This window comes from Crotalus tigris, unplaced genomic scaffold (genome assembly GCF_016545835.1).
Source record: "Crotalus tigris isolate CLP2741 ecotype Arizona unplaced genomic scaffold, ASM1654583v1 scf7180000024167.7108832, whole genome shotgun sequence".
NCBI classification, from domain to species: domain Eukaryota; kingdom Metazoa; phylum Chordata; class Lepidosauria; order Squamata; family Viperidae; genus Crotalus; species Crotalus tigris.
In genome coordinates this window covers 2,091,987-2,104,873 of record NW_024100417.1, presented here as the reverse complement: position 1 = coordinate 2,104,873, position 12,887 = coordinate 2,091,987, and the positions used below count along the sequence as shown (strand labels likewise).

The 12,887-nt window shown below is 37.5% G+C and overlaps 1 protein-coding gene across 5 annotated transcripts in view; it reads right to left on the bottom strand.

Annotated features, from left to right (window-relative positions):
• The window catches only part of CELSR2 (cadherin EGF LAG seven-pass G-type receptor 2), a 98,047-nt gene that overhangs the window by 61,088 nt on the left and 24,072 nt on the right, over positions 1-12,887 (bottom strand). For all 5 annotated transcript variants that reach the window (XM_039323237.1, XM_039323240.1, XM_039323241.1 and 2 more), the window contains exon 2: positions 6,446-7,090. In XM_039323237.1, the coding sequence (XP_039179171.1) occupies positions 6,446-7,090 (645 nt within the window). The remainder of the gene's footprint in view (positions 1-6,445; positions 7,091-12,887) is intronic.

Here is a 12,887-nt window from a genome sequence, read left to right as displayed (position 1 = left end):
CAAAAGCATGCTTGTTACTCTGTAATAAGAGCTAAAGTAGATGAGACACATGAAATGCATTTTTGCATGTCTCATATATAATAATGCAAATAATTTGATATATGTGAAAATAGTACTACAAAACATAAGATAGAGAAGAAGGAGAAAGAGGCAAAAGGAATGGCAGAGGGATCCAATCTAGAGCAAAATTCCAGTGAGTAATATTCTACGGTAGTAAAACTACTAGACTAGGATCAAGAGAGTCAGATTCAGATTTAGCCACAGCCATGGAAGCTCACTGACTGAGACAGTCAGTATTTTTTTGCACAAATTATATCACAGGATAGTTGTGGAGTGGGAAATGGAGAAGAAGATGATATGTATGCTACCTTCAGCTCATATGTATATCTTTGTCAGCCACAAAATTTTGAATATATATATATATATATTAGTTTATAATATATGATACAATGGATATACAAAAGTATATAGTGGAAAAGATGGGTAAGGGGGAAGGGAGTAGAGAAGTGAGGTAAGGGAGAAAAAAGGGGGCGAAAGGCATTGACTTCCAACTTCCTTTGGTCGCAATAGAGTATCAACTTTCAGTTATTGAAGGAAAGGCAAGATCAAAATCTGTCCAATTTAAAAAAAAAAACCTTGCTCCAAGTCAAAATTGGAACTTTGGACTCTATGGAACTTGGAACTTACCATGGAATCTACATTTCTATCCCCACTTCTCTTTCAGAGTAAGAAGACCACCACAAAGGAGTAAGGAAAGAAATAGTGTGGCACAGAGATTTCAGGTGGGTTGGGCCAGGAGATTTTGGTCCACCGTCAGCCATGGAAGCCTAGTGTGTGACTTTAGGCCAGTCAGACCCTCGGTAGAAACTACCTCACAGACTTGTTGTGGGGGTAAAGAGGTGATATAAACTCATACCAAATAAAAATACTAAAAAGTACCATACTAAGAAATAGTAAACCAAAGAAATTAAAGGCATGAGTTGAGAAAAGGAAATATTGCTAAAGCAGGTTTATTCCAACATTATTCACAATACTTTTCCATGCCTTTCTGCAAATTCTTCTTCTTCCCACCATGTTCATTTGCTACATTGTACATTGCTCATTTTTTCGGAATTTCGTCATCTAACTTTATTCTCAATCATTCCCTTCTTTTCAACCCATTCCTCTATTTGTTTTTTTTGTATTTAGTTTTCTTTCATTCACTGTATACAAACAAAACACCTCAACATACTTTTCCCTGCTGGTCTTTGTTTTTGTAGTCAGTCCACAAATCTTGAGCCTATCTCTTCTTGTTTACCATACACACTTAAGTTCCCCTTCCCTTCAGTTCTAATATAAAAGCATTCTTTTCCCTGACATACCCAAATCTCATTTATGTGTAACAAATTGGAAAAAAGGACTCGTTTACACACAGCCCTTTTCACCTCTTTGACAAACATTCATTACTCACAACAGATTACATATGACCCTTGTACTGTTCTAACAGCATTTACCCATATTGAATTTTTTCCATCCATTTTGCCATCTTTAGTAAACACAATACCAAGATTCAGTTCGTCGACTTGCTCTAATTTTCACCGTTTATATTTAACATGTACACTAATCGTTCACTCCTTTTCCTTGCCAAATGCAACTACATTGCTCTTTGATGCATTAATTTTCAGATCTAATATTCACCACAAATCATTCGGGTTCTCAGTCAACAAAAAAGCATTATTTTAATTAAAAAAAATACATGTGCAGTTCTCAACCAATAATCTATTAATGTAACTACAAGCATAGCATAAATTTTGCTTAATTACTTTGCTATATGCATGGATTAATGATATTAATTGATGATGGTTAATAATTAATCATTCATTATATTTATAAGACCCCAACTAAAAAAGACTCAAGATGGCATGCATAGTTAAAAATATTATAAGAACATAAAACCAAGTAGAGTTTGGGGGAGATAAACAAAAATGTCAACCATCCATCATTAATTATCATCAAAATAGATTCCATTGTACATTCTGTTCATAATCAAAACTGCACTATCACTTTCCTATAGGTATTAATCAATTACATTCCATTAAATCAGACAATCTTTATTAGGGTCTGTACTACTCTTCCTGTTTCCCCTCATTTTAACATATTTGGCCACATGTCTATTTTTCTTTCATTTCATTTATACACATATGCTTTTTATCATTTATGCCCCTTATACTCCAAATCTCAATCTTCTACACACTGTGATCACTTCCAGATGGGCCCATAGATGATCTGTGCCACTGATCATTTCTTTGTTCAAGCAAAACATAATGTTTTAATAAGCTGGACTAAGTGCAGACTAAGTTATCAACCCTAACTATACCCATAACACATGCAATGTTTCCTATTAACAGTATGAACAGTACAGGTCAGTTTTGTACATTCTGGCCAGTATGCCATGTGCAATTTTACCCCAAGTATGTTCATGCAAGCTAGAGTCTCTAACCTAGAGGGTATCTTACAAGTCAAGATACTGTTGCCCAAATCCAAATCAACTTGGAGATACATTCAATAGATTAACAGACTCAGATATCACGGAATCATCTTCTAAGATGATGATCACCTAAAAGATGATTCTTTACACTATGTTTCATGGAAGCCTAGCATGTTTCATGAAACACAGTTCCATGACTGACTAAGGGGGGGGGAATATCATTTGAAGACGGGGGGGGGGAATATCATTTGAAGACAGCCAATTTTCCATCATTAGAGTTTGCCTCTTGATTATCAGCTTTGGGATTTATTTATTTATTTACTCATAGGTTTTACTGACCTAAAGGCTGTTCCCAAGAAGTTTGTAAGATGGTGCATGGTAGTCATGGCAATGTAACACAATTTTGATTGCTGTATGTTCTGGAGATAAACTCTGCGGAATGTGGATCAAGAAATATAGCTACAGAAGGTGTGGAGATTTGTAAAGATTCAGCTCCTCATGTTATTTTAACAGCTGTATGTCCACTAAATTCATGATTTAAAATATGTGTGCGTCTTCTTCTCTTTCACATGCTCCTTCTTTCTGCCTCTTTCCATTATCTAATCAAAGGGTTTCTCTTCTCCATCCAGTTCCTCTCCATTACTCCAGCTTGTTCTTCATTCCATTATATGTACCGCAAATCCCTGCCGTGCATACACATCCGTGTGTGTGCACACACATATACACACACATCTTCATCAAGATTTTTTTTAATAGATTTATTCCTAGCCTCTTTTTGATTCTTTACCCTAGTGACCAGCTTTGGTTGCCAAGGAAACAAATATTCTCCCAGAGTGCCCCTCCCCAATCTTGAGCAGACAAAGCCCCTATTCCATCTCCCCACCATGCCGTCTGCCTCCCCTTCCTCCTCTACCTGCAGCCAATATTGCAGCCAAAAAGAAAAGAGCAGAAATAGATTTACACAGGGCAACCAACTCTCATTGCTCCTCTTCCCCAGCCCTTATCCTCAGCATTCACCATAAGCACTAAACACAGAAATAGTTTTCCTACCAAGCATTTGGCTACAGGGACCTGCATTTCCTGGAACATACTTCAGCAAGAGTTTCTTCTTCTAGGGAGTCCATCTATGACACAACCTTCAGGGGATACTCCTGTTAACCCAAGCTTGTGTCATCTATACAGACTGCTACAAAACCAATTCCTCTAAAACGGAAAACATCTTAAGACAAAATGTGGACTACGGAAGGTATGGATTGTTTCACCGGTGTTCATTCTAAGCAACATGAATCAATATGCTGCTAACATTACAATTCTTGTAATATAATTTTCAGTATTAAATATGGCACCTGGATAGGATTAAACATTTTGAAGCCCCCCCCCCCGTGTGAGTTTCAATTAATATCAGCTGTAGTGATATGGATACAATGATACCCATTATAATGGCATTTAGAAAACTACATTAGTGAAATGAATACTACCTAGAACTCACTAATGTCCACATTGATATCATGTATAGTATTTAGTAATTCTGGATTTTATTATTTACTATTATTTAACAAATAGCCTTCCTTGCCTTCCATGGAGAAAATAATACAATAAAGAAGCATGTTTATTATTAGAAAAATAACTAAGGGACAGGGAGGAAGGGTTTGAGTAGGAAAATGGTCATAGATAAATGAATTAACTAGTCCATCAAAACTATACCTTTGCTGCTGAATTCTGCAATGTCCACAATCTAATTTTAGTTTAGTTTGTTTTTTTTTTGGGGGGGGGGGGTTAACCCAAGGTAAAGCTATATATTACGATTATGATGTACAATATCCTGGTTCATGTTTCCAGAAAAACTAACAAAAGTTGTGCCATATCTGTAGTTGATCAAAAGAATAATTGGAAAATTAGCAGCCAAGAATAAAAAATACCAAGAGTGTTGGGACAGGAGATGTCAGGCATTATCTTTTTCCTAAAAAGAAGGGGTGCTACTTCTATAACCTACTCTGTTCTATTCTATTCTATAATCAGGAATGAAACAAACACAATCCTGTGATGTTTTTCTTGTAATTCTCCCTGATTCAACTAAACTGAGCCTCTTTTTGGTCTTCCTTTGCCTCATTCTCCTATTCCAAAACAATCAATTTATTTTATTGAAGGTATTAAAATGGATTACACACAGAACTTGTTACACTTTTCTAATTTGCAATTCCACATTGCCATATATTCTTTAGTAAGAATGAACTTATGGAAAATTTTAGCAGAAATGAATCACTGGCGCAGATTGATGAAAATTGGTTCTAGGTCACGCCACATAAATTCATAAGAATTTATAAAAAATGAATTTTTTTCATACTAAATTCTCAGCAAATCATTTTAAAAACACATGAAAAATATGTGTACATCATACAGTGTTAGTTTGTGTTTATTTCAATTCATTTGTTTTTCTATACAACTTACCAAATGCAGAGATTTTGTTTTACATTACCCTTAATAAATATTTGTCTAAGCGACATAACATAATAAGCACATTTTCTATACTAAAAGTACATTAGCTCTAACATTTATTTTAAATATAACTTTCTGGACTGTTTTCACTACAATCAATCATACTCGGTGGATTATATTGAGTGACGTTTTGACTGGTTGGTTGATCAAAAATAGTTTTAGTCCCACTAACATCTTGAGGCTGCTAAATAGAAAGCAGAATCCAACCTAATTCAGGACAAATTACAGTGTGGAATTTAGGGGTGTGGTGTCCTGCAATTATTTGGAGAAAATAATTCTGGGAAAATTCCACTGGTCATCAGATGGTTTGATGGAGTTTTGGTTAAGAGACCTGAAAAGCACTTGGAGAAAGTCATTGCTGAATGAGTGAACCCTTGAGGATGGTGAATAGCATGGAAGAGGGGATTTTTAAAAATCATTCTTGATGGAGGGAATTAACACCAGGATGAGAAACTGCTACACATGCTGGGTAATGGGTAAGTTAACTCAACAACAGATGCCTTTATATTCCTTCTGGGAAAAAATACTTCTGCAATTTATAAATTACACATTTCTCACTAGACTTGTAAAACAGAAGTAGTACACACGGAACCCCTATATCTAGCAAATGTCTTGCAGGATTTTTTAAAATATTTCTCAAATTCTAATCTATACTGAATCCTAAAACTATCTTGATTAGCAGCATAGGATAAAAGTCCAAACAAGGCCATCTTTCAGGCTAACATTCGTTTGTGGACCACAATTGACCTCCTAGCATAAGAGGTTCTGAGCTTTACTCTCAGCCCCTTGAATCTTCTGCTGTAAGAAATCATTTATAGCAGGGGTAGTCAACCTTGGCTCTTTTATGACTCGTGGACTTCAACTCCCAGAATTCCTCAGCCAGCTAAACTAAGCTGGCTCAGGAATTCTGGGAATTGAAGTCCACGAGTCATAAAAGAGCCAAGGTTGACTACCCCTGATTTATAGCAACAACAGCTGATTTTGTGCCTTCTAGAAGTTTTGGGTGACAACTTCAACAATTCTTTCACACTAGCCATCCTGCATAAAACTTATGGCAATCAGTCTTACATCTGAACAGCACCCAGCTGCCTTTTCTTAGAGTTGGATACTGTCCAAAGATCATGGGAGTTGTGGTTACCTAGACTGTGTTGCTGGGAAAGGCTGAGATAGGCTGTTGGGTCAATAGAAGTAACTCTTCTATTTGAAGGCAAATATTCTATTTCTGTTTTTTCTTTCCAAGTCTGACATCCCCATCTTTCAGCATTCTAATCCCTCTTACTTACTAATAAATAACAAGCATAAATTAATTATAAAAGTCATTCTGAGCAATAAAAATGCCTTGGAGGAAATGATTACAATGATTCTAGGCAGAATGTCAACACTGGGATTTATCAAAGAACTAAGACAACAGCTTCCAAAGACTGCTAAGCAGCTCCCTAAGTGGGATCTGTCTTGCTGATTTTTCCCCAAATCAATACTTACCAGTGTAGCCTTCTTGGCACTCACAGGTATAGCCTCCTTCACGGCTTTGGCAATGCCCATTATTTCCACATGGATTAGAGTAGCAAAGATCAATCTCAGTTTCACAATAATCACCAGTAAAACCCAGTGGGCAACGGCAACGCAAACCATTGACAGGATGGATAGGACGGAAAAGAATAGTGTCGGAGGAAATGAAGGGTGCTGAGCTGTCAAACTTCAACACTGAGACACAGCGCATATAATTCTCACAGGGTTCCCGCAAACAAATATTATCATCAAAAGGCAAGACCCTCTGCTCCGAAATAGCAGCCAAGAGTGTCCGGTTGAGGTATAGTTGTTCTTGGAGATCTTCTGAAGGAATATAATGGCTTCCATGAATTCTATCAAGCAATTGCACTGACAGACTAACATTCAGGATTTGGGCAGCCTGAACATCTGTGTCATTTTGGATGTTGAAAAGGACAACATGATCACGGGGAGCAGATAGCACAGTTGCTACTCCTTCAAGAAAGAGAGCCAGCAGTGGTGAAAGGAAGCGTTCTTGGGACATGTTCTCCAGCCGCAAAGTGATACTGTTGGTCAGCATCTCATCTGTGATAATGGTCACCTGCAGCATGCATTGGGCAGCAACACTGTGGATCCCATCTATAGAAAACAGGAGAGAGAATAATTAGTTTCAATCTTCACTGAAGGGTGAAGAAGAGAATGTAGAAATCACCTTGTAATATTCATATTATTTTTCAGGCAACGATGCTTCTTTTTTATACAACAGACACATGGGTGAATGGGACTGGCGTCTATCTTAATTTTTAAAAGGCAGGCTGCATAATTGTATAGTATTGTAGCATATAGTGAGGCACAATGGAAAGTATTTCACTATACTCTTCAATATACATATAGTGTCTAAACCAGTGGTTCTCAACCTGTGGGTCGGGACCCCCTTTGGGGTCGAACGACCATTTCACGGGGGGCCCCAAACAAGGCTGTCTGCCATTTTTCCCCCTTTTCTTTGGCCACGCCCCTGGCACCCAGTGATGTATAAGTGGTTGGGGGTCACCACAACATGGGGAACTGTATTATGGGGTCACGGCATTAGAAAGGTTGAGAACCACTGGTCTAAACCAACACAGTAATTTATATGACACAGGGTAATCTGGATTAAGTCCATCCTCAACTATGGAAGCTCATGGTGGAACTTTGGGCTACTCACTCTCTCTCAGTCCAACCTACTTCACAGGGTTGTTTTTGGGATAAAGGAATGCTACTTCCTTGAGCACCAGAACAAAAGGTGGGATATAAATCTGATTAAAAAATAATCTGTACAATTGCCATAATACTATAGTACAGATTAACCTGAGTTCATCAAATATTTTATTCTACTTCTAATTACATGGATCACAGATGAACAATGTGTGACCCTTTATCATTATCCCCAGATATTATTGTCTAGGTGTAGTTATACTGACTGCCAGTTTCATCCATTTTGGTGAAACTAGATGAGGTACTATTAAATATGCTTTGCTCACATCCAGTTTGGATTACTGTAATATACTCTGTGTGGAGCTCTCACACATCTTAGTAGGCAAAATCTTTATAATCCCTCCCATGCTATTTATTGTTATGCAGAGATTCAAGGCATGTAGAAACAAATGCTAATTAAATATTTTATTGTTCTCTTTGTGAATGAAAAGCTTTACTCACTCATTCATTCATACAAGTGTGTGCATACACTCTTATGCATACAAACCTACCCAACTCAAACTCTAGCTAGTTTAGAGTTTCAGTAGAATCAAGATGGGATACCTTTCATGTACAATACGTTGTAATGGTTTAATGTTCTACATTTCCCACTCTTTTATAATTTTTACAAGGTTTGGCATGTCTGAGCTTGGAACTCTTACCATGCTTCCATATCTATGCGGATTCAGAAATACCAACAAGTTGAATATTTTTTTATTTTATTAGGTAATTCATTTTATCAGGCAATGACCAAGTAGTTTTCAATCTTATCACTTAAAGCTGGAATAGTTGCTAAAGAGGATGTCTACTTAGAAATTACAATGGTGAAAATCCATAGTTTCATGAAGACAAGAAATAGAAGACAGGTTTAGTGGTCAAACTGAACTTCCTTCACATTAAGAAAGATTTGAGACATAGTCATTTTTCATTCTTAGGACAGAAGCAGATTTTCTAGAAAATACAGAGCTGATGCAATAGATATCTCCTCCTACTATCTTTCTTGTAATACATCTAAAAAATGAACAAAATCAAGATGGCAGATTCTTAAAGCAAGAAGAACCAATTATACCACTTCACTCTGAGGTGTGGGTTGCTATTTGTACTATTTCCTTATTTGCATTTGCAAGTTATTTGCATATTTTTTTAAAAAAATCAGGACACCTGCTCCATCCTAACCTGGTCCCTGTCAGGTGTTTATTTGACTGCTTCAGCCCCAGCTACCAAAGCTGAAAGGATATAGCCCTTTCAAGGACTGTAATTCAATTATTTCCAATTCAATTATCACCTCATTCTTCTGCCTGTGTACGGACAAGACATGGGCATGATGTGCAATATGATAGCAACACTCTTCGTGTTTCTTGATTAGGTGCTAGAAATCAAAGATAAGAAAACAGAGAAAGCAATAGCAGGATGTCACACGTTATGTTGATTTGATGTCAAGATAGAAACTTCTATCCTTTGCAGTGTTAGTTTACGGAATGCAACTTTTGATTTGGAACTTTTGACTGAAAATCTAAAACTCTTTTTTAAAAGTTCCAAGAAATGTTGGCTACTAGTGCATCTCAGGGCTAATTCAACCTCATATTTTCATATAGTATGTACAAATGCTTTTCCAATATACCCCAAATGTCTCAAATTGAAGGTCCACATAAAGTTCCCAAAACCACCATGTATGTTCATGCCTTTGAGTAATTGTTGACTCCTGGCAATTGCCTAGATCAGTCCCTGCAATTTTCTTGGCAAGTTTTCAGAAGTAGCTTGCCACTCTTTCTTCGTAGGGCTTAAAGCGAGTGTAATGGTATTGTATGTGGAAATAATCTTGGGAGACAGGGAAAAGACTCACAGCCAGGGGAATGGCTGGACAACAGGCAGCTTAGATGCAGAAGGAAGGTTGTCATAGCAAATGTCACAGGTTGAACCCTCCCAGTTCTTTGGGCTATAAAGACAATGGGGAGAAAAGAACTTCCAGACTTGTACGGTTAAAGTAACCTTACAATAAAATATAGCTAGTACACTTCTGGTGTGCTTTTTACTTGGACTACTTTATGAGGCTGACTAAGAATGACTGGCCAAAAGTCACCCAGCTGGCTTCATGTTGGAGGCAGAACTAGAATTCATGGTTTCGCAGTTTCTATCCTGGTTCCTTACACAAAACTGGCTCTCAAGCCCACTGTATCCATTTCTTTCTTTTTTTTTTTTTAAAAAAAGAATAGTTTGGGTCAGTTTTCACTATCTGCTATCACAATGAAATAGAAGTGACATCTAATATGCTTTGCTACCATTTCAGTGTCTTCTAAGGAGATGCTGGTATGCCGATTTCCCAGCCTCACACCTTTGCATAGTACTATTTGCTATATAGTAAATACTCTCTCTGCTGGTACTTTAGGCTTTAGCGATCCGTTCCTATTATCCTAGTGTCAGGTCATTAATGGGGTTCCTTTTGCTGAAGGAACTGCAAAAGCCCACCCAATGATAGTGATCAGAATTATTAACATAAACCCAATAAAAAGTAGAATAGGTTGCCCAGAACAAACAAAAGCAGGAAGGAAGCTGGCTCTGGTGTCTGCCAGTAGTTTGGCTCAAGCAAAGGGAAAGAGGAGAAAGGAAACAAATGAGCTGCATGGTCAGGAAGCAGCAGCAGAAATTTTGTATCATCCTGTTGTTAGTCACAAGGGCAGACAGACACATAGGGAAGATAGACTGGACATCAACAAACATGCATGGATAATAATTCCATAGACAGACACAGACATAGAGAGAGGGAGGGAGGGATACTGTTCAATCAGGTCCAAATTTTTTCTGAGATATAGATGGGTAGTGCAATCTTCAGAATGATTTGTGGCATTCACTTTTAAAATAATAAATGTCTGTGATTTACGATGTCTATGAAATGTCACCACAATATAAAAAAAGATGTTAAGACTCTAGAAAGAGTGCAGAGAAAAGCAACAAAGATGATTAGGAGACTGGAGGCTAAAGCATATGAAGAATGGGTGCAGAAATGGGGTATGTCTAGTTTAATGAAAAGAAGGACTATGAGTGACATGATAGCAGTGTTCCAACATCTCAGGGGCTGCCACAAAGAAGAGGGAGTCAATCTATTCTCCAAAGCACCTGAAAGCAGGGCAAAAAGCAGTGGATGGAAACTAATCAAGGAAAGAACCAACCTAGAACTAAGGAGAAATTAATTACTGGAAAGATTTGCCTCCAGAGGTTATAAGTGATCCAACACTGGAAATTTTTAAGAAGAGATTGGACAATCATTTGTCTGAAATGGTATAATGTTTCCTGCTTGAGCAGGGTTGGATAGAAAATCCCCAAGGTTCCTTGCAACTCTGTTATTCTGTTATTCCACCATGCTCTTCCTTGCAATTACAACCTCTATAATTTGTAAAGAAAAATAGATTCCTGGCAGTCACTTGGTTTTACTCCTAATTCATGTAATCTTATGCTTTTCTCCTATTTCAGCATCTAACTTCTTCATAGTTGGGTCTTTTCTATTTGCCTTCATGATCATACAATACCCCACATAATAAAGCCAGTGCAATATAATTAGAATAAGAACAGGTACAAAAATTGAGTCAAAGATCTGATGAAATCAGGTTCATTTTGTCTTCAAGCAAACAAGAGAGCACCAAGCTCAGAGGGCACCAAGGATTCTACATTGCTAAACCACCCACTGCCTGCATTTCTAAGAAATTATTCCCATACCCTATTAAGCCATAATGAATGCAAAGTCATTTGCTCTCCCTCTCACATGTACAGGCGCTTTCAACTCCAACTTACTGCTGGGTGGGGTGGGGGATGTTTCCAGTCTGGTTTTGTTTGATTCGTTTTGCTTTCTAATATATGGAGCCACAAGAACAAAGAGCTGAACAAAATGCCAGCTTCACATTTACACAAAACAAGGAGAGGAGAGCTAGCCAAGATAACTATTACCTTGTCGTCCTTATGGCTGACGTTTAAAAATGGCCACAGTACCCTAAACTTTGTATTTCTTCCACCCGCCCCCAGTCGTGAAAGAGGTTACCGCTGGTCCTTCCAGCCTTCCATTTCAGACAAATGCTATCAATAATTAACTTCCTTAATCTGAGCAATGGTAGGAATCTACCGGTTGAGTAGCTCCCAAGAGTCAGGAGTGGTAACACTCTCTGGCACCTGCACTTGGCAATTCCCTTGGGAAAGTGCCTCAGCCCCTCCTTCACATTTAGTTAGAGCAGGGGTTCTCAACCTTGGCAACTTTAAGACTTGTGGACTTCAATTCCCAGAATTCCTCAGCCAGCAAAGTCCACAAGTCTTAAAGTTGCCAAGGGGCTGGCTGAGGAATTCTGGGAGTTGAAGTCCACAAGTCTTAAAGTTGCCAAGGGGCTGGCTGAGGAATTCTGGGAGTTGAAGTCCACAAGTCTTAAAGTTGCCAAGGTTGAGAACCCCTGAGTTAGAGATACTTAAGGTATATTTCAGAACTAGTGCATATGTCCTAAGCCCAGCATATAAAGCAGAAGCCCTTAGTGCTGAATTAGAAGTAGTATCAGTTATCTCTTTATGGTTAGCAACCCTATGGGTTTTCAGACCTATATGCAAAATATCCCATACTTATATTTACTGAAGTACCCTTGCATTATAATTCTATACATGTCTACTCAGAAGTAAATTCTGTTAAATTTATAAAAGTCAAATGACAGGCATACCGGTCTATTAAAAAAAAAAATCCAAAATCTACAATAAGGCAATGAATAGTTTCACAGATCAAGCTTGAAATGGATTACCTAACTATATTTTATTATTCAATAAACCACAACTGACACATAACATTCTAAGGAACAGACAAATGAATGGCCTGGTGTGATGTGTGATGCAGGCAATATTTTTACTAGTTCCCATTAAAATGTCACAAAATTTGTTTGAATTCATTGTGGTAAACTTTAGTTTGCTTTAATAAAACTGTTGGTCTATTGTCCATTGAGTTCAAAGACACTCAATTCCTAGTAAATGAATTAACTGTGTTTCCCATTTAATAGAGGACAGTCCTCTGTTCAATAATAACAGGACCAATGTCAGAGACTGTCCACTTGCCCATCCCCAATCAGTATCTGAAGAGCAAAAGACCACTAACTGTAATCTTCCCAATCATGTTAAGATTAATAATATTTCTATTTAAATTACAGTGTACTTATGAATCTGTTTACCTTTTTATTATTACAGT